At 41.7% G+C, this 25217-nt stretch overlaps 1 protein-coding gene across 1 annotated transcript; it reads left to right on the top strand.

Annotated features, from left to right (window-relative positions):
* Positions 1–368: 368 nt before the first annotated feature.
* Ids (iduronate 2-sulfatase) lies at positions 369–20996 on the top strand. The gene is made up of 9 exons (XM_028788422.1): positions 369–686; positions 1513–1649; positions 2468–2645; positions 4594–4682; positions 5649–5849; positions 7404–7574; positions 13557–13683; positions 15623–15796; positions 17404–20996. The coding sequence occupies exons 1-9, from the start codon at positions 581–583 to the stop codon at positions 17874–17876; spliced, it is 1656 nt and encodes a 551-aa protein (XP_028644255.1). The 5' UTR covers positions 369–580; the 3' UTR covers positions 17877–20996.
* The last annotated feature ends 4221 nt before the right edge of the window (positions 20997–25217 follow it).

Genomic DNA, 25217 nt, shown 5'->3' with positions numbered 1-25217 from the left:
CTTTTTCGGTTTAAAATGAATTTTGCAAAGGGCTTCTTTGGAGAATTGAAAGAAAATTAACATGTATAGAGGATATAAGGGCAGTGCAGGAGTTCCAGGTAAAAGGCACAGAACTAGCAAAGGCAAAGAGGCAAAAAGCTAGTCAATAGCAAAACCTTTGGAACATCAAGCCTCCAGTCACCACTGTCTACTGTAAAATGTATGCTGGAACAGCCACAGCAGCAGTGTTTCCGGTTAAGGTTCCGCCCACTGTGACTGATCCTGCACAGACTTCCGGCGCCATCAGGCTCCACCCCCAGAAGGAGGGGGGGGTAGAAGAGAGTTGCGCAAGCGCATTCACACTCCGGCCAGTGCCTGGGCCTTTGGGCCCGAGGCGGTTGTGTCGCGCAGCCTTCTCTGCTTGTGACTGTGGTGGTGGTGGTGGCAACAGCGGTGACAGCGGCAGCAGCGGTGACAGCGGCAGCAGTGGTGGCCGTGGCGGCGGTGGCGGCGTTGGAGGCGGTGGAGGCAGCGTTACAGCTACCTAATGGTCCCGCTGTAGTCTGACGCCACATTCTAGCAAGGCTGCGCAGAGGCAGAAATGTCGCCACTACCGCCGCCGCCTACCTGGCGCCAGCTTAGCTTCAGCTTGTTGCTAGGTTCCTTCTGCATCGCCCTGGAGTCCACAGCGCACAACTCTGCTACAGGTGCCAATTCCTTGTTTCTTGTCTTATCCAACCTGTGTCTGTCCCTGCTAATTTTTTTCTTCCATCCATTCTATCTTCCTTTTTCATTCTTCCTTCATCCTTTCCCCCTACATTTTCACTCCTCCCCATCCTCTATCCATCTTTCCTTCCTTCAGTCTATTCAGCCCGAATTCATCTTTTATTCATCCATTCCTCCTTCCTACCCCCCCCATCCTTTCCATCCCTTCATGTTTTTTCCATCATCTTTTTTTCATTAATTTTTGAGGATTTCATAAATGCATTTTATAACATCCCCACTGCTCCCCCTTTCTCCTCCCAGATACACCCCATTCCCAACTTTGTTCTCATTTTTTGATTTTATAACCCAGAGTCCAGTTTGTGCTGACTGCCCATATACACATGGGTGTGGAGCCATCCACTGACACAGACTTCATCTCTCTTAACAGTTCTTTCCTCTCTATCTGTCCATTTTCCTTCCTTCCACTCCTCCTTTTCTTTCTGCTACTTGTCTTTTATCCACCCTTCCTTCCTTTTACCATCTTTCCATCTGTCTTCTATTCCTTCCTTCTCTTCATTCTTTGATCCCCCTCCCATCTCTGTCTCTGCCTTTGTCTCTTTCTTCTTCACCTAGATGTGGGGACATGACTGAAAGGTAACCCTCACCTTGGATTAGGGCTTTGGTGTACTCCAGTCCCACCCTTGTGACCCCTTTTCTGCATGGACTGTTAAGGATCAGGGGCTAGCCTTGATCCTCTCATTACCCTAGGGAGGGGGGATTTCAATGTCAGTGCATGTGATATAACCAAAGCCCCTCCCTCCTGTGCAGATGCTTTGAATATCCTTCTAATCATCGTGGACGATCTCCGCCCCACTCTGGGCTGTTATGGAGATAAGCTAGTGAGGTCCCCAAACATTGACCAGCTGGCATCCCATAGCATTCTCTTTCAGAATGCCTTTGCTCAGGTATGTCTCAGACCTTTAGATGTGGGTATATGCCTCTTTGTGTATACACAGTAGGGAGGGAGATGCATGTTGCTGCTCTAGAGACCTTCTTGAAAGAGGAAAGCAGAGCTTAGAAAATGAAGGCCTTTATATCATTTTAATTTCATGCAAGTATTAAGATCAGTTCTAGGTTGAGGAGGGGGGATGGGATAGGAGGTTCTAAGGAGGGGAAATGGGGAAAGGAGATGACATCTGAAATGTAAATAAATAAAATATCCAATAAAAAAAAGGAAAGAGGAAAAAAAAAAGAAAGAGAATGAAGGCCTAGGCAAGCCTGGTCTCCCCTGACAAGGAAGCTTGCATTTGCAGGGTTTCCCCTTTTCCTTGGATGGAGACAATGCCGTGGCCCTAATATGTTTAAGACAGGCTTGGCTAGCTTTCAGCTAGAAACAGGAATTGATGGGAGCTAAAAAAGACAAACTATGGGCCTGCCAACTGGATGAGAGTCAGTCATCTATCCATGGCAGTTGTCCTCCCTGAACCCCTTTTTCAGGGCTACTCTTTTAGAGCATCACCCTTTCTGGGTACCTAGGGGTGCTATTGCATAGGAAAACACATACAATTGCTGTTTTGAGTGCCTTATTGCTGTCTTCCTTTGCTAGGAAGACAGCAGTCTTTAGTACCTGGGTGAGGCCCAAATCCCACTGGTTGACTTTGACATCGACATGACTCAGCTGCCAGGCTGTTGCTGAGGATCTGGAGAGGTTGCTTAGTTACCTTGAAGACTGCAGACACATTTGGCTGTGACGTTGTTGACATTTGCTTCTGCTCCCTAACAGCAAGCAGTGTGTGCACCAAGTCGAGTGTCCTTCCTCACTGGGAGGAGGCCTGACACCACTCGCCTATATGACTTCAATTCCTACTGGAGGGTCCACTCTGGAAATTTTTCCACCATCCCCCAATACTTCAAGGAGAATGGCTACGTGACCATGTCGGTTGGGAAAGTCTTTCACCCTGGTACTGTTCAATTACTAAAGCCTGGGCTCTCTGTTTCTGTGCCTGAATACTGGGTTGGGACTATCCTTGTAGTGGTCTTTCCTCTGACAGGCTTAGGTAACTTGTTGTTGATTGATGCCATTCTATGAAAAACAACAAAACAAAACATTTCTTTAACCTAGTTTCATGTTCACATTCTAAATGAAAAAGAATAGAAAGAAACTGGTTTCCTTTTAGAAGTTGGAGCTGATGTCGTCAGACCCATGTAGCAGCTGTTGGAGAGGCAGGTTTGGTATCAGTTCAACTCTGGGCCTGACCTCAGGGTGATTCTTAAAACTCTGGGCTTTGCAGGATGCCTATCTGTAAAGTTTGGGGGTGAGGCAACTTCATCTAAGGACCTCAAATGTCCAGAGGTACTGTGTGTACTTGATGTCCAAGTATGGGCTAGCTTGGGGAAAGCTACTGCTTTCTCTGTGAATAATGTCAGAAAGAGGAAGTCAACTGGCTGTCAAATTCTGACTTTGAATACTAACTGATAAAGTAGTTATTTACTTCCTAAATGAAACATAAACAACATTTTAAAACAGATAATAGGATCACATGACAAAGGTACAAAAGGAATAAAAGTAGGAAAAGAAGAAGTCAAACTACCCCTATTAGTAGATGACATGATTATTTAGTTATTTACTTAGTTATTTATTTGGTTTTTCGAGACAGGGTTTCTCTGTATAGCCCTGGCTGTCCTGGAACTCACTCTGTAGACCAGACTGGCCTCGAACTTAGAAATCCGCCTGCCTCTGCCTCCCAAGTGCTGGGATTAAAGGTGTGCGCCACCACTGCTTGGCGATTTTGAAAATTTTAAGAAACCAAAGAGTGTCGATGAGTAATTGCACCACCCATGAGGAAAGCTATGTTTAATGTGGCAAGCAAAAAAAATCCTTCTTTTTTGGACATAGTATTTTTCAGATTTGTGGTTATGTTATTTTTATAATTTTACACCATGAGTGAGAGTAAATATTTCCTATTATATTACACTCCTCAAAAATTCATTTTTAATGACAGCATAGTAGTCCGGCATAACAATCATGCTTCTGGCTTTTTACTGATGTGAACATCTGTGGAAACAGACTTGTCTTCACTGGGAAATGGCATCAGGGATGTAGGCATCTGGGCATCTGGTCACGGGATAAGTGTTGCCACTTCTTAGCCATGTGGCTGACGTTGGCTAATAGTTTACCTTCTCCTTTGAGTATCACATTCCTTATCTGTGATGCTGGGGCTGTAGTTTTCTTGATGCCCAACCAAGGGAGCGTGCTAGTGGGAGCATGCATGTGTGTTGAAATGCTAGAGCTGTAGACATGATGGGACTTCTCACCGAAGGAGATAGCATGAGTGTCTCCAAGAGCTCTTTGTACATCATTAAAACCAACAGGCTCAGGAACTTTCTTCTGGAACCTAGGCTGCAGTCCAGGTTGAAAATAGCAGTCAGTTTTTAAAAAAGCAAGCCCAGTCTTGAAAATACACTATCAGAAATCATATTGTGTGGGTGAAAGCTGATTATCAGTTCAACTTCCTAGTTGGTACAACATGGCTTGCCTGAGGACATCTGGAGGGAAGTGAGTATTTTCTAGAGGAGAGGTTCTACTTTGGGAAGTGAAACCAAACAAGGCCTGTCTGCTGTTCCTTGATCTCTTCCTGATGAGTAGATTTAGGGATAAGGTTCTCTGTTTCTTACAGATTGCTAACTTCCAAGGCTTAGTAATTGGGAAGTTAGATGCTCATTACTAAAATCATGGGCAGTTGATCTTAATGGAAATATTATCTATCTTGAGGTTCTGATTTTCTAGGTGAGGAAACTGAGGCCTAAAGAGGGGAGGAGCTACTTGCATAGTTGTTCACTTTTAATTTGGCAGTAGGTAATTGAAAGTTCTTTCATATTTAATTCAATAATTTTCTTTCCCCCTTTAAGGTATATCTTCTAATCACAGTGATGATTATCCATATAGCTGGTCTTTTCCACCTTATCATCCATCCTCAGAGAAGTATGAAAACACTAAGGTAGGTCTGTACAAGGGCCAAGAAAGCACTGTCTTGTCTAGCAAATGAACTATTAAATATATTGCACTTTCTTCTAAGCTGGTTATGCTATGTTTGTAGCTTTTACTTTTAGTGATGTCTTATAGAGGCAAGCATTAGGGTCTTTAGAGATTGCTTTGATGGACACAATGAGTACCTTTTTGTGAGATTAATGTGTTTTACTACATGGCCTAGACAGGCTGGTTTGGAACTTGCTCTGAAGCCCAGGCTGGCCTTAGACTTGGAATCCTGTTGTATCAACTTCCCTCATGTTGCTGGACTTAGAGGCATAGGCCACCACACCTGGCTGATTGGGGTATTTCTCATTCTAAAACCTTATGTTGGGTCATGGTCACAACTCACTCAGTAAAGTACTCACTCTGGAAGCATGAGGATCCAGGCTCAATTCCTAGTACTCATCAAGAAGCCACTGTTGGGGACACTATCAGCTCACTGTAGCTTGGTGCCCAGCTGGCCTAATATCTCAGAACACAAGGTGAGTAGCTTTTGAGAAACAACTGAGGTTGACCTCTGCTTTTCATGTACATCCCTACATGTGCAGTGGCACACACATAAACATGTACACATACACAGGTAATGAATTCAAACCTTAACTTTAAACAGTAGTTCACTTAAAGGAATTGTGATGGTCACTCTGGATGACATTTTGTGCTGAGGATCATATCCTTTTGATATCTTTTTGATGTTTTATTTGGGTATCCTTTAATTAGTTATGGTCTGGAGATAATTCATAGCAGTAAACTGAATGTTGTGTGGCTTTTGCCCCCATCTGGAGAAATTCTTTGCTGATTCACTTCTGCTTTCAATATTGCTGTTCACCCTGAGTGACTTTAACAACTTGAGGACTGGTGCTGTTCATTCAGTGTGTATCTGTCAGGATTTCTATTTATTTAATTTAATAGAATGTTATGTATTTTGTTTTGAAAGACATGTAAGGGACAAGATGGAAAACTCCATGCCAACCTGCTTTGTCCTGTGGATGTGGCAGATGTGCCTGAGGGTACCTTGCCTGACAAACAGAGCACAGAGGAAGCCATTCGATTGTTGGAAAAGATGAAAACATCAGTCAGTCCTTTCTTCCTGGCGGTTGGATATCACAAGCCACACATCCCCTTCAGATACCCCAAGGTAGAGCTGCTACTATATCTGTATTAATTATTCACCAGAGAGGCATTTGCATATTGAAGGGGTTCATAACCTACCAGGATGCCTGATGCTTACTAGTGTACTTGGAATGATGGTAATCATAGTTTAAAACCAAGATGTACTCTTAGGACATGTAAAGATTTTTGGAGGAAGCTGGTTGATGGTGGCACATGGAGGCAGGCAGATGTCTGTGAGTTCAAGGCCGGTCTTGTCTACATAGAGGGTTCCACAACCACACTACACAGGGAAACCCTGTCTCAAAAGATACCAAAAACCAAACAAAAAACTAAAAAGAATCTTGTAAGAAATGAGGAATATCCTCCACTGGAGGTGTGCTTTCTTTTACTGGAACTCCTCACGTACGTGGGATTACACAATGATGTTGTCCAGAGGGGATGCAAAGCCACCAGGAGCTAAACGGAAGATAATCTTAGGAAACCTAAAGCCCTCTTTCTCAACTGTCAGTCCTCCTTAAGGCTGTGACATTAGACTCCATGGGCACAAGAGACAGAATTGCTTATGGCCACTTCAAATCGATGCTTCTCTATATCGTTTATAATGTATAGTCCTTTTTAATAATCATTTACGGGTTTTCTCTGCTTTCTTTCTTCTGGGCCTGAGCAGCGCAGCATTTTCACTTTATAAAGAATGTTTCTTAGTTATAAGTGAGAGTACAGACTAGGAAGTACACCCTTTGATGTTGTAGGCTTCTTCTTAGATGAGCCTTGTGGATCCTGCCCTCATAGCAGGAGCTCTCAGCATCTTTGGAAAAAGCTTGTGACATCTAGCCTCTTTTGCTTCTGTGTAGAAAAGAGTTCACAAAGCTGTCTAGCTTGCAAGCCTTTCAGAAGTGTGCTTATAACGCTGGCCCTTGTCTGGCAACTAGGAACTTTGACTTGGGAGTGCCTAAGTAATTTTGGCACACATGGTACATGCTGAATCACTGGTTTCCTTATGGAAGCCTAACATTTTATGGTTGAGGCAGAATGCCTATGTGATGAGACCCATGCCAAAACTCGGTGCTGCCGTTTTATTGAGCTTCACTGTTGGCAGCATTTTACATGGACTGTCTTTCAACTGGCTGGGGCAGTATGTGCGTGGGAAATTCCTGGAAAAGGACTCTGAAGCTGCTCATTGGTTTCCTCCAGATTTTCCTTCATGTTTGTTTTTCCTTTTCTGATTGGGTTTGAAATCTTTACACTCTAGTAAATGGGGCCTTATACTAAGTCTGTGAGTTCTCCTCCTGACTCACTGAAGCTAAGGGAGGTTTTGGGAACCCACTGTGCTTCACTCCCACCTTTGTATATTGGAAGTAAGGTGGGGAGCAGGAGGAGAGAACAGTTGTTGCTGTAATTGTCAGAAACATGTTTTTGGATTTTGTTGCTGTTCAGATCTATAAGGCATAGAGCTGGTGAGGGCAGGTGAGTACCTGGGAAGCAAGCACCAAGTAAATTTATCAGAGGCTTTCAGAAAACACAACTTTGTGCTTTTGCCAAAGAACTAGCAACCTTGTGGCTTTGTATGTTTTTGTCCTAGGAATTTCAGAAGTTGTATCCGTTGGAAAACATAACCCTGGCTCCTGATCCCCATGTTCCTGATAGCTTACCACCTGTAGCCTACAACCCCTGGATGGACATCAGGGAGCGGGAAGATGTCCAAGCCTTAAACATCAGTGTTCCCTATGGACCAATTCCTGAGGATTTTCAGGTACTAGTGGTATGCTTGGGGGAATATATCAGGCACTGATTATGTGATACCATTGGTGAGGCAACTTTTACGTTCAAGGCCAACCTGTTGACATAATGAGCTCAAACCCAGTCTGAACTAAATAGTAAGATCTTGTTTCAAAAAGACAAAACAAACAAAGAAAACCCTTCCTTGTGTTTTTTTTTTCTGAGCTGTGTATTTCTGTTAGTATTTATTGACATGAGTAGTACTGTGCAGATCAAGTTTTCTTACTAGTACCTTAGCTTCCTAAGAAGTTAGCATTCAGACTTGCTATATAAGCAGGCACAGGGATTGCATGTAGTTTGAGTGACTCCCCCCCAGCCCATGAGGAATTAATACTGGTCTCAGTTGGGATGTTTGTAGTTGTGTAGAAGCCCAGGATCCTTTGTTTGATGGTGCTTTCATTTCCTCTGTGTGAAAGCCTAAAGTGCCACTTGGCACTCTTGGGGTAACTTGAATGAGCTGAGCTTTGGTACAGAGATAGGTAGGGTATCATGGCCAGTGCTGTCAGCTGTGATGTGTGATATCTCTTTGCTCTCAGTTAGTCATTCAATTATGTTGAGTCCTTTCCTTATCCCTCAGCCTTTCTCGGGTGAGTAAAACAGACACGCGTAGCCATATTCTTTCTGAAGTCTTAGGACATAAGTGCCGAAGCAGGTAGTGAGTAAAAGAGTCTGTTCCTGGCACGGTCTGTGTTTGATTTGCTAGGCAGACTTGTTAAATGTACAGAGTTCTGGCCCACCTATGCACATGGACCCCCTTCTCTCCCTCTCTCCGCCCCTCTTCTCTCTCTCTCCCTCTCTCTCCCTTTCCCTTCCTATTTTCTTCTTGTTTTATTTTTTTTCCAGTACTATTGGTTGAACCTAGGGCCTCACATACATTTGGCAAGTATCCTACTATTGAACTATATTCCCAGCCCTAGAGCTGAAGATTAGGCCAAAGAAACCACATTTCCTCAGAAAGCATATCAGATAGTTGTGATGCACTCAGTAGTTTGAGAACCACTGCAAGGAGAATAGATGTTAAAATGAAGTGAGTCTAACACATAAAGGTATCTCGTTCATTTTCCAAAGCTATTTGCCCCCACATTTGCACAGCCAGAGTTGAGGGTGAGGTATGTAAATTCCTCACAACTGTGTGATTCCTGAGTTTGAAGTGGCAAGTAGAGAGCTTGGAAAGCAACACATGTGCCATGTTGCCAACTCATTTCCTATTTCTGCTTTGTTGTCTGATAACAAGATGGTTTGAACTGCAGCTTTAGGTCTAGACCTATTTTATTAGTGGCAGGGAGTAAAAATGCCCCTCTATAATAGACTAGGTGCCAGGGAGGGCTTTAAGCATTTGCATGTTTTGGTTGGATGAAAACCTCAATGTTGTTAGATGAAGAAACTGCTCTGCAACAAGTTGGTGCGACATGGATCTGGTGCCAAGTGGAGCTGCTTTAGCCCCATGGACCTAGAACTTCAAACTTCCATGCTTGCTTTTGTCTGTTCACAAGTTTTGTTTTAAGTTCACTTTCCACCCCATGGCAGTGGCATGACCTCTGAAGTCTCTGTGCATTACTTCTTTAATCAAACAGAAGCAGGATGGATAAATTTTCTGTGAGAACATTGACTTGAGGTTTTCAGTGAAGAGAGGAGAGGATCTGTAGAAGTACACGAGGTTAGTGTCAGCTGTATGGAGAGGACCCCTTCGTGTTCTGTGCCCCTTCCTTATATTCCTAACTATTGGACACAGCAGACAACATGGCTCATACTGTCACTTGGGTGATCTTGTGGATAGAGCCATGCCTCATGCTCCATGGACCTGAGCCATGCTCCCTGGTCTATTGTAGCTTTGGATATCTTTGCTAAACATCACCTCTCTCCTTCCTTCAGCTCCCAGTTTTATGCTTAGGCCTATACTATACCTGTTTGGTCACAAGACTGGCTCTAACCCCTTCTCCTTGTAGCTTCCTTGCCTGACATTCTTGTTACCTTTCATCCCACTGTGTCTTGGGAGGAAGGCCCTATAGCCTGACTCTCCTTGTTCTTGTGTTCTTCTCAGCACAGTTGTTCCATTTGCAGTATCCTAATCATGAGGCAGTCCAGCTGTGAGAACTGCTGGAGAGAATCTCTGGTGCTGCTAAGCAGAGGCTTTCAGCTGCCCAGTGGAGTTCTTTGCTTGTTTGGTGAGGCATATTCCTACCGATGTTCTCTGCAGCATCTTTATCTGCTCATGTCCTTTTGTACCATGTCTCATACATCTGCTAAGTTCTCTCTTCTATTTGCTGCTCTGCTCCATCAGCTACTGTTGGACGGTAGTGAAGAGTGCCCTATTCTGGCTATATCCATGATCTTCCTGGTCTGTTTGTTCGACATCTTTCTCTGCATGGGCTTCTGCCTCCCTGGATCACTACTGGCAGACATTGACCTTGTTGGCAAATTCTATCTTTTCAGTCTCTGCCCCACCATCCAAGCTTGGTGCCACTTTCTCTAATCTAACCTAAGCTGTCCAACTTCTGGGCTTCCTTGTAAACCTTTCTACCCTTCTTCTATTTCAGCATGCATAACAGAAACCTCCTATATTTCCCACTTAGTGTTGGGTTAATGGTGGGGGGGGGGGTCCTGTGGCTTCCCCACCATGGGGCTAGGGCAGCTCTGGGAGGCAGGATAGGAGGGAAGTTTGATTGCGCTCATCCCACATTGGTTCCAGGCGGGAGTCTGTGGCTTTGTGAAGCCACAAGATCCTGCTCCAGGGTTGGGGAACACAGTCTAGTCTGGGGGAGCGGGAGCTAGCTGGGTGGAAGGTCTCTGGGCCTGCAGGGGGGCCTGGAACCCACTGGTTCTCAGTCTCTTGGGCACCCAGTTGTTGCTGGAAGCCTCGAAAGAGCCAAGAATGAAATGGGGCCCACAGGCTGGACTGGCCCAAGGTAGAAGGGTAGGGGAGGAGAGCAATCTGGCTGCTCCCTCTGGAGAGAGTCCTTGGCTTGTCTCTTCTCTGTGTTTGGCTTAGCTTTGTTACAGGCAGCTGGCTTAGTGGTCACGGTGGCTGTGGCTGGGAACGCAAAGAGGTCTTCTGTGGTAGATTAGACGGCAACCCTGTAGGTGAAGGCCTGTTCCATTGTTCCCCACAGTGGATCCTGATGAAAAGAAGCAGTCCATGGTTTAAAGATGTTTATTGTCATGGTGGAAAGTAGTTGAGAAACTGTACCATGTTTCCTCAGGGTGGGCCTGAGGTTAAATACCTTTTGCAGGGAGGAGTGTCTGGGAAGGAAAGCTTAATTGGCTATGCCCTTCTGGCCTTTAGGTACCTCATTAATATGGAGCCCATGTGGCCTGTGGTCACACCTTCTACCTGTGTAGGGGTTAGTAGAGACGTTGTCCCTACTTGGCTAAAAGACACAAATCTAAGGAGGGCTGTGGCCTTGTGTCAGGAGCCTGGAGTCTAGGGGCATAGTGAAACACCTGCCGTCCCTTAGGGTCACCTGTGGTCCCTCCTGGGGCTCCTCAGGATCACCTGGGGTCTCCGAGGATGTCTAGCCTGTGCTCAACCAGAAACCAGGCTGCCTTTTAAGGTCCTACACTTAGATATTGTTCCCTGGTCAATTTCAGCTACTCATATTGGCCACTCTTCCCATTCTACCTAGTTAGCCTGTTGTTAGATTGATCCAGGAACTATTCCTCTAGCCTAGTCATTCCTTCTGACTTTCATACACACATCTAACTTCCTGTGAGCCACTCCCAGACAGATGATCATGGAGACTCCAGTTCTGTCCCACATGGCCAGGCCTCCACCCCTACTCTGCCTTTTCTCCTTCTCCACTCCATCCCCTTCTATCACATGGCATCAAATCATGCTGTTTTGTTGCTGACTGAACTTTTGTTACCCTTTGCTTTCTCATCTCCTTGTGACACTGTGTGCCTGTATGCATACCTGATTGATGTCCCCATGTTTCTCTTAGGTCTGCCAATGTTCTCTGAACACATCTTTCTGGACAAGTGCAGTGCATTTTGCTTTTTTAAATTTTGTATATTTTTTTAGACAAGTTTTTACTATAGTCCCAGCTAAACAAAACTGCATGATGATCCTGCTTCAGCTTTCCAAGTGCCAGGATTATAGGTCAATACACAGTACTTTTCGGCCATTTTTTCAGCATTCTGAATTTTTCCTAGGTGCCAGCAATGGCCCTAGAATCTGCCCTGCATTTGCCACGGGACTTTTGCTAACCTATAGCCTATATTGTATTACTTTTATATCTTGAAAAGGCTTCTTGGCCTATAGCCTGAGACTTTTCCTCCTTTGAAGAACTTCCAAGTCTATGTCATCTGGCCCTAAGCCTCTATTTCTTGTCTGCCTTCTTATGTCATTACATAGCTCAACATACCCTGCTCTTCTGTAACTTCACTCTGTTGTATGCATAACTGTTGCTTTAGAGCATCTTGCTCACATTTGGGTAATAGCCATGGGAACTCTTCTGAGAAGTCTTCCCTTTATTTATCCAGACCAACTAACTTGAAGGCTCACTCCATGTCTCAACCTTAGCTTTCCTGATGTATATATGTTTACTTACCTATAATTGTAGCTTTATTAGCTAGGTGGCTCACCAGGTCTGAAGATTCTGCCTACTTCTTTGTTGCTTTCTTTCCATGACTAACATTAGCAGGAAGTGTCTTGATTCCCAGGAGAACTAAAAGTTCTCTACACTCCAGACTGAAAAGTTTATTTACGATAAACTACATGTAGGCAGAATTCAGCATAATCCTTCTATAAGCATAGATGTTTTTATCACTAAAGTAAGATGAAGGGACAAGTCTTATGACTGTCCTTATCCTAGCAGTGACAAGTAGCAGCTGACATGTCCATCTGATAAGGCAGGGGCCCTGAGGAAGGTAGAAGATGGAGCTGATCTTGTAAGTGGTTATCTTGCTTATTACTGCTTGGGCATTAGTAGGAGAGGAAGAGTAATCTTTTTGCCTTAAGACTTGTAAGCAGTAATAGAGGAGTTAATCCAGGAAGGGCTTTTGCCCCCTTTATTTATGGGTATAGACTATCAGTTCCAACAGTCCCTTTTGGGTTTAGGGACTTCAACTGCTCTCTTGTCCTTCATTGTTCTTCTGTCCATTGAGAGTTTGTTACAAATGAGCTAACTTAATAGAGGTTCATGAAGTTAGTGAATTTCCACTTCTTGCTAGATAAGAAAGTGGACAGAGGAAAGGCCTACTCAGGGTCATTATTTGGGGTTAATTTGTGTCTGCCCCAAAAAATATATTGAACTGTTGAGGTCCTTAAACCTCAGACTATAGCCTGCTTTAAGTTAAGATGTAGTCATACTAATCAAGTCCCTAATCCAACATGACTGTTTTCCTGATAAGAAAGGTGTCAGGTAGGGAGGATAGTGACAGAAACACATGGAGACAGAGTGCAATGATTACTACAAGCCAAGGCATGCAGATACCTCTAGAACTTTCAGAGATGGCATTCCCTAAACCTTGATTTTGGACTTCTGGTATCTATGGCTGGGAGTCAATCCATTTCTAGTTTTTCAGTCACCTGTGGCTTGTAATTGAGCTGAGTGGTATCTTTGGCATACCCCTCATCAGAGAGTGTGTGGCTCTGAGCATACACAAGCAGTAAGTGATGATTTTCTGTTTACATGTTCATTTCTAGGGACTGTCCAGAATGTGCAGAGTAGACAGAAAGGAACAATAAATTGCATCCATTTGTCATGATCTGTATCCTAAAGTAAAAGGTTATTAAATTTCAAACACATCAGTTTGGTTCTGCAGATTGTTTGGCTGGCCTTTGTAGGCAAAGGGCTGCAAATGATAGGAAAAGGAACATTAGGTTTAAACTAAGAACAGCATCAGTCAGTGAATGGAGATCTTGGGATTGGGAGAAATGCTTGTTCAGGTAGCTATTCATTTTGTATGCTAAGGTAATTAAAATTGTTCTCATTCTTGTAATTTTTTTCATTTGTAGCGGAAAATCCGCCAGAGCTACTTTGCTTCTGTGTCCTATCTGGATACTCAGGTTGGATATCTTTTGAGTACTTTGGATGATCTTCACCTAGCCCACAACACAATAATTGCTTTCACATCTGATCATGGTAAGCATTTTGCAGTGCACTGGTGAATTGAATATCTCAGTATCCTGCAAAGGACACTTTGAAAAATTCCCATGTACATGGGGTACTCTGAGTCCAGGATCATGGAGTGCTTTTAAGAGCAACTTAGTTGTTTGTGGACCTCCATCTTGGATATGTGAGAATGGAGGCAGGTACTGCATCTTAGTTATTTGTGAGAGAGGATTTGTTTTTGTCTCTCTTAACATTTTAAAAATGTTTTATTATTTTTAAATTATGTATATGGCTCTCTGTTGATGTGTGTACATGAGAACAGTGCCCGCAGATGACAGAAGAGGGCTTCAGACCCTCTGATGCTGGAGCAATAGACAGTTGTGAACTGTCTGATATCGGTGCTAGAGCTCAACTTTGGTCCTCTGGAAGGGCAGGAAATTCTCTGAACTGCTGAGCCATCTCTCCAGTCCCAATTTATTTTAATCTGTATTTGTGTGTATGTGTGTGTGTATGTGTAAGTAATTATCTGAATTTTAGGCAGTTGTGATTCACCTGACATAGGTACTGGGAACTGAACTCAGTCATTTGGAAGAGCAACAAGCACTTTACCCACTGAGCTGTTTGTCTAGCATCATGACCACAATCTCTTAATGGCTGTGGCACTTATTTGTAGCCCTAGCATTATCTAGAGACTGAAGAAGGGAAGTTGCAGGCTAGTCTCTGCAACCTCTTCTGACAAAAGTCAGCAAACATGACTGTGATAAATAAAGTACAGGTGTATACCAGCGCTTCCCTCAGTTCACTCAAGCTTTTGATAGTTGTTATTTTTACAACATGAAATTCTCCACATACAATCATTATCCCACACTTTTGTCTTTAAAGTGTGCTCCTATATAAGCAGGTTGAGGATTCCCAACCTGTAGTACTCACGCTGTCTTTAGGAACGGAGCCTTTAATGAATAATGAATGCTAAGGATTTCTTTTTCTTGCTTAGAGCTGAAAATTTGCATTGTTTTTTTGTCTTCACATATGAATGTATATGATAAGTCTTATAAAAGATCAGGATAGAGGCTGGAGAAATGGCTCAGTGTTTGAAAGCAGTGGCTGCTCTTCCAGAGGACCTGGGTTCAATCCCTAACACCCACATGGCTGTCTCATAACTGTCTGTAGCTGTAGTTCTAGGGGATCCTATACCCTCACAAAGACACACATGCAGGCAAAACATCAATGTATATAAAATAAATTATTAAAAAATCAAGATATCCTTGGTATTAAGGGGCTGGAAAGATGGCTCATTGATTAAGAGCACTGATTGCTCTTCCAGAGGTCCTGAGTTCAATTCCCAGCAACCACATGGTGGCTCACAACCATCTGTAATGGGATCTGATGCCCTCTTCTCCTGTGTCTGAAGACAGCTACAGTGTACTCACAGACACAAAATAAATAAATAAATAAATAAATAAATAAATAAATAAATCTTAAACAAACAAACAAACAAACAAATGAACCTGAAGCCCCTAATAGGGGTCACAGTAGTAGAATGGCTGCCTTCCAGGTCCCTATCATCCAGAAAGAGTTGCTCAGTGCAGCTGAGTGGTAGAGCATGTGCACTAAAGTATGGACAAGTTCCTGCCTTGGCAGAGGAAGCATGTTTATTGGGAGCCTCTTGAAACAGATAAAATTCAGTGTTGTGTGAATTTATTACTTTTAAAAAAAGTATAGTTGTTTTCAAAACTATAGTTTAGAAATTAAAAAATTCCCCTTTGAAAGTTTCTTTATGAACAGTTGTCTGCCTTTGAATAAAGCAGCATTTATATGAGTCACATTTTACAATTCTAGAGGGATTTCCTTAAGTTATCAGGTTTAGTGTCCTCTGGTCTTTACACTGAGGAGTGCAATGGTATCTAAAGTAAGCAAAGCATAATATAATTGATCTTTTTTTTACATTGTATGCTTTTTGATGGTCCAGGATGGGCCCTTGGTGAACATGGAGAATGGGCCAAATACAGCAACTTTGATGTCACTACCCGTGTACCCCTGATGTTCTATGTTCCTGGAAGGACAGCCCCACTTCCTGCAGCAGGCGAGAAGCTTTTTCCTTACCAGGACCCTCTTGATACTGCCTCAGAATTGATGGATGCAGGTATAAATAGACAGCAGTAATAACACCTAACAATGAGAACACCTTTGCTTTATATGTCGACTACCTTATCAGACAACAAGCTACCCCTCTTTGTGGTGTGTTGGAATTCATTCTTAATACTGTTTTTAATGCATATATTTCTTAGCATCTGCCATTCTCTATGTTGGGAATACATGGCAGAACCAGAGCTGACAGGAATGGCCACTGTACATGGGGCCTCTTGGGTAGTCTAGGGGGCCAAAAGAGCATGTGATATTCTAGAGGTGTGAGGGCTGTTTAGAAGTGACAGCAGCATGTCAGATGTTAGAGGAAATGGCTATAGACTACTGGGACAAAGTCTCCCCAACACAAAGTGGAATATTTCACATGCATGTTTTATATCTCCTGTTTTGGGGGGAGACTTTGCAGTTTTGGGGGAGTATTTTTAATTTTGGAGCTCATTGACCTACTAAAACAAGTTCAGTTAATTTGCTCTGTACTCTTGACAAATATCCAGAGTAGTCTTTCTGTGCCATTGTCCCAAAGTCTTAAGTCTTTTTGACTAGACTGAGTGTAAACACTTTTTTTTCAATGATGTACACATGCTGTTTTCTACTTTCATAGTGATGTTATTTATATGAGAGACTTTTCCTACAGATATGCAACTCACACATGCACATACATCTACTCCCCCAAGAAAGAGAACCCGTGACACACCAAAGGAACAATTATACCCAAGTCCAACTTATTCAATTAGTGAGTTTTATTGGAGCTAACAGGACTATGAGTGAGGGATTACTCACAGGAGCACTGATTACTCAGAAGCACCTGCATTGCTGACCACATCAACATACACAGTGTGTTATACACATATAGTAGAATATTATCCATCCTTAAAAAGGAAGGAAATTCTAGTGTATGCTATAGCATAGATGAACCTTGAGGACATTATGTTAAGTGCAAATAAGCCACAGAGGCACATAGGATCAAATACTATCTGAGAGTACTACATGAGCTATCTCTAGGAGTCAAATCCATAGTGCTAGGAAGTAGAATGAGTATTACCAGTTGATGGTAGTAGAAAAATGACTAGCCATTTGGTTTGGTGATGGTGTTGTTCTGAGGCAGTGGGGACAGAGCTATACAAGGAGTTGTAGAAGTGATGGCGTAGAAGTGATGGCGATGATGACACAATATGAATACATGTATTGCCACTAAAACGTGATTAATGTTGTAAAGTTCACATTTTGTGTATTTTACCGTGTTACAGGTAAAATATGGATCAAGTACAAACACTTAGAAATGAGTAATCCTCAACAGACTTTTACACAGTGGGTAGAGCTTTAATTGATTACATGTGTCTGAAACAAGTATTTGGCTCTAAAATTTAAGTAGCTTAAAAATGCTTCTAGCTGGCCAGAAACATTGAAATTTTGCTTCCTGCTAGTCCATTGGATGGGTGTCATAGTGAAGAGTACAGTCTTGAAGTAGCACTTCTAAGCTGCTTTTACAAACAAATGTATGTTGTGTATGAAGATGAGATGGGGAATAGGTGGTGCTCAGACAGGCTTCTGCTTTTTCTGGCTTCTGTAGTGTACTACATGAAACTCTGCTGCTTCCTGTTTCAGGCAGGCACACCGAGGACCTCGTAGAACTTGTATCCCTCTTCCCCACACTCGCTGGACTTGCAGGGCTGCCAGTTCCTCCTCGGTGCCCGATCCCTTCTTTTCATGTTGAGCTGTGCAGAGAAGGACAGAATCTACAGAAGCATTTGCAGCTCCATGACTTGGAAGAGGATGCATACTTGTTTGGTAATCCTCGGGAGTTGATTGCCTATAGTCAGTACCCCCGGCCTGCAGATTTCCCTCAGTGGAATTCTGACAAGCCAAGCTTAAAAGATATTAAGGTCATGGGATACTCCATACGCACCATAGACTATAGGTATACTGTGTGGGTTGGCTTCAATCCTAGTGAATTTCTGGCTAACTTTTCTGATATCCATGCTGGGGAACTCTATTTTGTGGATTCTGACCCACTACAGGATCACAATGTATATAATGACTCCCAACATGGAGATCTTCCCCGCTCACTGAGGCCTTGAGTTCTGCCAGCCTCAGAGGGCACATATATGTCCCCTTACCCTTCTGGATGGTGAAAGGAGGCATGAGACATGGTTATCTCTTCCTACCCATTGTATTAGACATAACCTGAGTGGGAAACAATCAAAACATACATCAGCAAACTGTCCTAGGATTAAGTGGCAGGTGGACCTTTTCATGTAGTCCTTCTTAAATTAGAATTCACCACTGGATTTGGGCTAAGCTGAAACGTTTGTTTTAAAAGCTCACGTAGCTTCGTTACTACACAAGTACAAAGTAAACTAAGGTGTAATCATATCTTTATATCTAAAGACCGTGTTAGCCAGACATAATATTGTACTCAAGAAATCATTTGTTTGTTGAATTTAGTGCATTTCAGATAGTAACCATGTCTTAAGTAGCCCAGTGTGTCAAGCATGTTAACATGAGATTCATTTCTTTCTCAAATGTGAAATTAAAGTTGCTTCTAGAATTATTACTTAGTTTCTAAGACTACAGATTTCAAATTAAAGGTAAAATATCCATGTGATGATCAATGTGATGTTTCTTCATTAAATAATAAATAATGCTTAGTGAAGTATAGTTAAAGTTAGGAAATTCAGTTAACTATTTCAATACTCTCTGGCCCAAATAATAGTTTGTTAGTAAATACTACAACTCTTGAACTCAGTGTCTATCTGTTAAAAACTCTTATTCACAATGAAAAGTATTTAAAATGGAACTATTCCCATGATTTGAGTCATTCAAAATTGTATTCATATTCCTATTTAGAGAATTGCAGATATCCATGTATCCTGGAGGCAGGAGGTATTCTACTTTTTGCTAAAGAAAACGTGTTTATGAAATGTAAATTATCTTGAGGCTTGTGGAAACTTTTCACTAATAGGGTATAAAGTAATTTTCAGAATGTAGTTCTATGTCTCCTAAGTACGAAAGTAACTAGAATGGCATGTAGTAATGATAAGGTTATTTTATTACTGTTGCTCTAACATGGTGAAAACTGCACAATCGCCAGAAGTCTACAGCTTTTTAAATAAGCAGTCTATGTATTTGGTTTGTATTTAAATGAGTAATTTCAATAATTTTCTTAAAAATGCCTCAGTGTCTCAAGGTAAATGTTTTTAAAACAAAAAAGCAAATAGCAATTAGATTAAATTGTTGTCATGTATTAAATTGTAACCAAAAAGTCAAGATAATACTTTGAAGTCTGTAAAATTTCAAAGACAGATTGTTGTTTTTACCAGTTGGCCTTATAGTAGAGTGGTGGATAGTCCTTTTTCTTTTTTCCAGAGCAAGTAATTAAATGTCTTGACAACAGCAGTTTGTATTGCTGGTTTGGGATTGATGGTCCCATTCATCTTTCCTGATCCTCAGATTTGTCTGTTGTCTAGAAACTGGCTTTTACAGATGCTTTGCTCCCATCTTTCCTTGTTGATCTCATGATGTCCACTCAGCGTCATTTTTACAATTTAGTTTAGAAACTCCTCACAGTATGTTTTCATTTTGTTTAGCTTCATTTTCTACTTCATAGTTAGAGGGATAGATTTTGACACAAGTTTTTATTTTACATCTATCTCCTAAAGCACAGTTTTAGTGTTTAAACCCCTCTGAATTCTGCTTCCAATGAAGTTATAAGCCCAGTGGTGGCCACAAGACATATGTGGCTATTTAAATTTGTTGATACAATAACATTTTAAAAGATTTCTGGTACCTTATAATTCACACTTAGAACCTTCCCATCATAGCAGACTGGACAGAGATGCCCTGGATTCAAGCTAGATGGGTTCACCCTGATTGGTAGGTTCCTACTGTCCTGCATTTGCCCACAATGAGCAAACTATATTTGGTTTAGGCATAGAATAGGGAGTTTGCTATGGCCATCAGCTTCTTCCTTCCACTCTCATCACCATTGCCTCTGTCCTTCTCTTTCCTTCCCAAGAAATTTACCTCCCCTCCTTTTCACTCCCCTGTTCCTTGAAGAATCCATGTGTCTTCCTAAAATCCCTCTTGACCCCTGCCCTTTAAGAACACCATCAGTGCCTACTAAAGGTCTAGAAAGACCTCCGCTGAGCAGTCAGAGTCTTCCCTGGCTCCACAATACCCCTTCCCTTGGCTGACTCTCCTTGCCAATCCTTACCTCCCTGGTCCTTCAAGCCTTTGTCCCCTCTTCTTTGCTTCAACCCTTTCATGGCCATTCTTCATAGCCTGGCTTCCCTACCCCCCTGCTTAGAGGCTGAGGCTGTCAGGACTCTCTAGACTGTATTATTGGGAGAAATGAATACATCTTGAAAATCTGGTATTTTCTTCACCTTTTAAAAGGCATTTTTCCCCATTAGGAGTTTGATATGTTTAATTATACAAAAATTAGAAAGCAGAAATGCATTTAGAAGGCAAGAAAATATTGGAGTGCTTTATTCTAAGATCGCCATATCTTATCCTTTTGGGGGTATGAATGCTTTACATTTCTTGATCCTCTATGCTGTTTATAATACAACTTCTGCACTTAACTTTCTTTCTAAACATTTTGTATGGTTACTAGTGATTTTTGATTATATTTTATATTCCTGGTAATATATGTTATTACATAGATTTATTGTAATTTTTCAACCTTCTTTCAGTTGTTAGAAATTTATGTTATTTCCAAATTTTTAGTATTACAAATAATGCTGTGATCAATTTTGTGAATACAGTGTTTTTATATATTTCAAACTATTCCCATAGGCTAGTTTCTCAGTGCCAAGTCATCAAAAACAGCTCCGTTTTCTCTTCATTCTTGCTATGATAGCATATTAAACTTAGAAAAGAAATCCAAAAGTCCTATATTAAAAACCGTAATACCAAAAAGGAAAGTCTGTAGTCCTATAATAATAGGTGAAAGCTATATTCTGCTTTGATGTCTGATTCTTTGCTGATTAATGACATGAACCATTATTCTCTCTGTATAATAGTTGAGTAGTTGCATTTCCAGTTGTGTGGCTTTGTGTGGTCATGTTATGGATCTTATTTTTTAATGTAATAAAGTAAATTGCTCTTTTCCTGTGTGACAGTTTTTCTTGTATATTTGTTCTAAGCATAGAACAACTCCATTTGGGACCTGAATAAATACTCATTTTCCTTTGAAATTTGGGGAGTTCTTAATGTCTTTCCACCTAATTATAAGAGTAATGTATGGTTATTGTATGAAATGTTAAAAATGTAAAGAAAAAAATGAATATGTTTTGTCTGTGTGTGCCTGTTGCTATTGGAGGCCAGAACAAAGAGTTGAATCTCCTGGAACTGCAGTTACAGATGTCATTAGTTGCAATGTGGGTGCTTGGAATTGAACCCAACTCCTCTAGAAGTGCAATCATTGCTATTAACTGGAGAGTCATCTTTCCAGTTCCCTTCATTTCTTTTGGAGTTGTGACAACACACATAGACAAAAGCAACCAAAGGGAAGAAGGCTTCTTTTAGTTCCCAGTCCATCTTGAGGTGCAAGACAAGGTATCAGGTATGTGGTGGTTTGAATGAAAATGGCCCCATTAGACAAATGGGGAGTGGCATCATTGGCCTTGTTAGAGGAATTGTGTTAGTAGGGGTGAGCTTTGAAGTTTTGAGTGCTCAAGCCAGGCCTAGTGTGTTTCTCTCTTCCTGCTGTCTGCTTATCAGGATGTAGAACTCGGCAGTACCATGTCTGCCTATGTGCTGCTATGTTTCCCACCATGACAATAATGGACTATATAAGGCAGCCACAATCAAATGATTGCCTTTATAGGAGTTGCTATGGTTATGGTGTCTATCACAGTTAATAAAACTCTAAGAAGTTTGTACCAGGGACTGGGGTACTGCTGTGATAGGCCTAACTATGCTTTTGTTTAGAGGAATGTGGGCTTTGAGACTTTGGATTAGAAAAGCAGCTGAACACTTTAAGTGGGGCTTAATGGGTCATACTGGTAGGAGCATGGAAGACAGTGGTGCTGAGTGATTTGAACTGTGTGGTCCCTGGGTCAAGAGGATTCAGGGGAGGAGAATATTTGTATGTGGCCTAAAGACTTTTCTTGTAATATTTTTGCCCTCGTACAAAATGTCTGTCTGAGGCTAAATTGAATAGTTTTGGATTAATTAAGTTCACAGAGGAAATATCAAAACAGCCTAGTATTGATTCTGTTGTGTGCTTGTTAGTGTTTACTCTTAGGCAGATTTATAATGAAAAGAAGCAAGCTGAGCAAGGAAGAATAAATAACGTACAATTTAAGGAGAAAAGTAGCTCGAGGGAGTGGAATGAAACTAAATTGCATGTGAAAGGAGCTAAGCAGATTAAAGGAAAGCCTGATATTATATGGGATAAAGAGCGTGGCGACCTCAGGCCAAGATCCTACCTAGCTAAGCTTCCTACTTGTGAGAAGGAATTAAAAGTTTAGGTCCAGGCCTGCACACCTTTAATCAGAACATTCTAGAAACAGGCAGATCTCTGAGTTTGATGTCAGTCTGGTCTACAGATCAAATTTCAGGAAAGCCAATCTTAGACCTGAAGGAAACCATCAACAACGAACAGCTGATGCCAATGTAATTAAACAAGGGGGTTAAGTTCAGCTCCAGCAAACAGAAGACCTTTGTAGCTTTGGCCAAGCAGTTCTGGTTTTAGAGTCAAGGATACAAGGAAGGGGCTATGGAATTTCCCTCCACAGTTAATGAAAGCTGTTGAGTCCAGGTATGTGTCAGGTGTGTCCCTGTGTGGAGACACAGAGAGGACATTGTGTGAAGCTGTGAAGGTGAAGTCTAAATGGCATTGGAGATTACAAAATGTTGGGGATACCAGAGCTGTGTGGGATACCTGCTGAGGAAAGCTGCTAACAAGATGTGGAACCACCCCACCCAGAAGAAAGAAATGTGTTGTAGTCCAAAAAACTGAAAGGAGTTGAAGATTTAAAGAACACTTTGACATCACACATGGAGATGCAGGGATTGGAGTTTGTCCACCTGATTTTCAGTCTTACTTTGGTCCAGTATTTCCTCCCTTTGAAATGGTCATGTGTAGCTGGAGGTGTGGTGGCCGCCTGACTGCCAGCTCTAAGTCAGCTCCTGGTTCTGGCACCATGGTGACAGAATTGAGCATTACCAGTGGGCTACCTTGGCCCAACTGGGTGTTCTCATTTCAGCAGGCTCTCTGGTGAGGCCGTGGTAGCCCCATGCAATGGTCAGCCACCCCATGGTCAGCACCAACCTCGTAAATCAAAATTCTAAATGCTTAAAGTTAACCAATGGATTTATATATCACCAAATACCCAAATCATAAGATGCCCACACAATTTAGAAGGTTATCTCAACATTCCTAACCTTCAGATTTCATATCTACCAATTTACTTGATGTCATATGGGTCCATGTCCGAAGCTATTTCGCCTCCCTTGCTCTCCTCGTGTTTCTTCCCTTCCTGCCTCTGCCCAATCATACGCCTCCTGCTGCAAATAGATTAGGCAGGAAATTTCTGCCACAGTCACATATATCCTATGCGTATATGTTGAAGGTATGTGATCTGCCTTTTGATTTTGATTTTATAGGGGTTAAAGTTAAGAACTTGCAAAGGGATTTTGACTTTAGACTTTTAAACAGTGTTATGACTATAGACTATGGGGACTTTTGAGGTTAGACTGAATGCATTTCTGCATTATGATATTGACTTTAAGCCTGTGCATGCCAAGGAGTAGAATGTGGTGGTTCAAATGAAAATGGCCCCATACGCTTAAAGGGAGTGGCACTATTAGGAGGTGTGGCCTTGTTAGAGTAGGTGTGACCTTGTGAAGTATGTCACTGGGGGTGGGCTTTGAGGTTTTAGATTCTCAAGCCATGCCCAGTGTCATTCTCTTCTTGTTACCTGCTAATCCAGGTATGGACCTTTCAAGTACCTCTCCTAACATGATGTCTGCCTGTGTGTGCTGCCATCCTATTTGATGATAATGGACTAAACTTCTGAAGTGTAAGACAGTTACAGATGAAATGTTTTCCTATATAAGATTTGCCTTGGTCATGGCATCTCTTCACAGCAATAAAACCCAAACTAAGACAAGGATCTTGGAACCCTTCATCATATTCCACAATAGTCAGAAGAGAGTAATGAGCATATATGGGCTAGGGCTCTGCTTGCTTTGTACATGTACAATCCAGGATCCTCAGACAGAATGGTCCTGCTCACAATTCACATGGATTTTCTCCACATCAGTTAATGTAATGAAGATAACCCCTTACAGGCATGCCCAGAAGTCCATCTAAAATTTTGTATTTTATCAATGTGGCAACACTAAAAATCATACCCTTCAGAATATAGCTAATGTTGACATTTTTGTATATTTCTACTCTCTTTTTCTTTTCATAGCTGGAGTCTACCAGTCTTAATTGTGATCTAGTGTAATTATTTTTGTAGACAGGGCTTTATTATGTTGTCTAGGCTGGCCTCAAGCTCAGTATACTCCTACCTTCACAGACGTGTGCTGTCACAGCTTAAATAACAGGATATTTTGTTTTCCAGAACTGGAGATCAAACCAGGGGATCTGTACAACCTAAGCAACTGCTTCAGAAGCATGCTACCCTCAGGCTTTAGCATAGTTTGTTTTCATGGTATTTAGCAGGTATTGATTAATAGTGACAGCTACCACCTTCCCCACACCAGTCTATTTTTGACAAAAATTCTCAAATTTTATTATGCATTTAAAAATTAATAAAATATAAGTCATAAAATTTACCATCTTAACTACTTTTTTTGAGACAGTCTAACTGTAGTCTTGGCTGGCCTGGAACTTATGTAGACCAGGATGGTCTGGAACTCACAGAGATCTAACCTCTGCCTCCCAAACACTGGGATTAAAGGCATTTGCCACCAAACTGTTCTATCTTTACTGTTTTTAATGATGTACTTCTGTATCATAGAATAGGATTACGTTGTTATGCTTCAGCCACCACTATATATCCAGAGAACTTTGTTTTTGCAATACTGACTCTGTTCCATTAAATAGTAACTCCATTTCCTGCTTTTCCAGCTACCATCAACTACCCTGATACTCACTGTTTCTATGGATTTAATTACTTTAGGTACTATATATGTGTAGACATAGAGTTGAGTCCTTTTGTGACCATATTATTGTAGTCTTCATAATGTCTTCAGTATCCCTCTACACTGTAGTATGATAGAAGTGTCTTTGTTTTTGAGGCTGAATAATATTCAGGTGTATGTATTCATCATATTTTGCTTATCCATTCATCTATGGATATACAGTTGGATTGTCTATACCTTTGACTATCACTGACAGGGCTACTATCAATATGAACAAACAAAAATCTGTTCATATCCATTATTGTGATTCTTTTGGA

This window comes from Grammomys surdaster, unplaced genomic scaffold (genome assembly GCF_004785775.1).
Source record: "Grammomys surdaster isolate TR1022 unplaced genomic scaffold, NIH_TR_1.0 125749, whole genome shotgun sequence".
NCBI lineage: Eukaryota > Metazoa > Chordata > Mammalia > Rodentia > Muridae > Grammomys > Grammomys surdaster.
The sequence above is the reverse complement of the archived record's forward strand: the minus strand, read 5'-3'. Positions and strand labels throughout refer to the sequence as shown.

What these genes read in the sequence shown, in the direction of transcription:
- Ids (XM_028788422.1), top strand. Translation starts at nt 581, where the DNA reads ATGTCGCCACTACCGCCGCCGCCTACCTGGCGCCAGCTTAGCTTCAGC. An exon ending in AGCGCACAACTCTGCTACAG is followed by an intron (nt 687 to 1,512) that starts GTGCCAATTCCT and finishes CCTCCTGTGCAG; the next exon opens with ATGCTTTGAATATCCTTCTA. An exon ending in CTCAGAATTGATGGATGCAG is followed by an intron (nt 15,797 to 17,403) that starts GTATAAATAGAC and finishes TTCCTGTTTCAG; the next exon opens with GCAGGCACACCGAGGACCTC.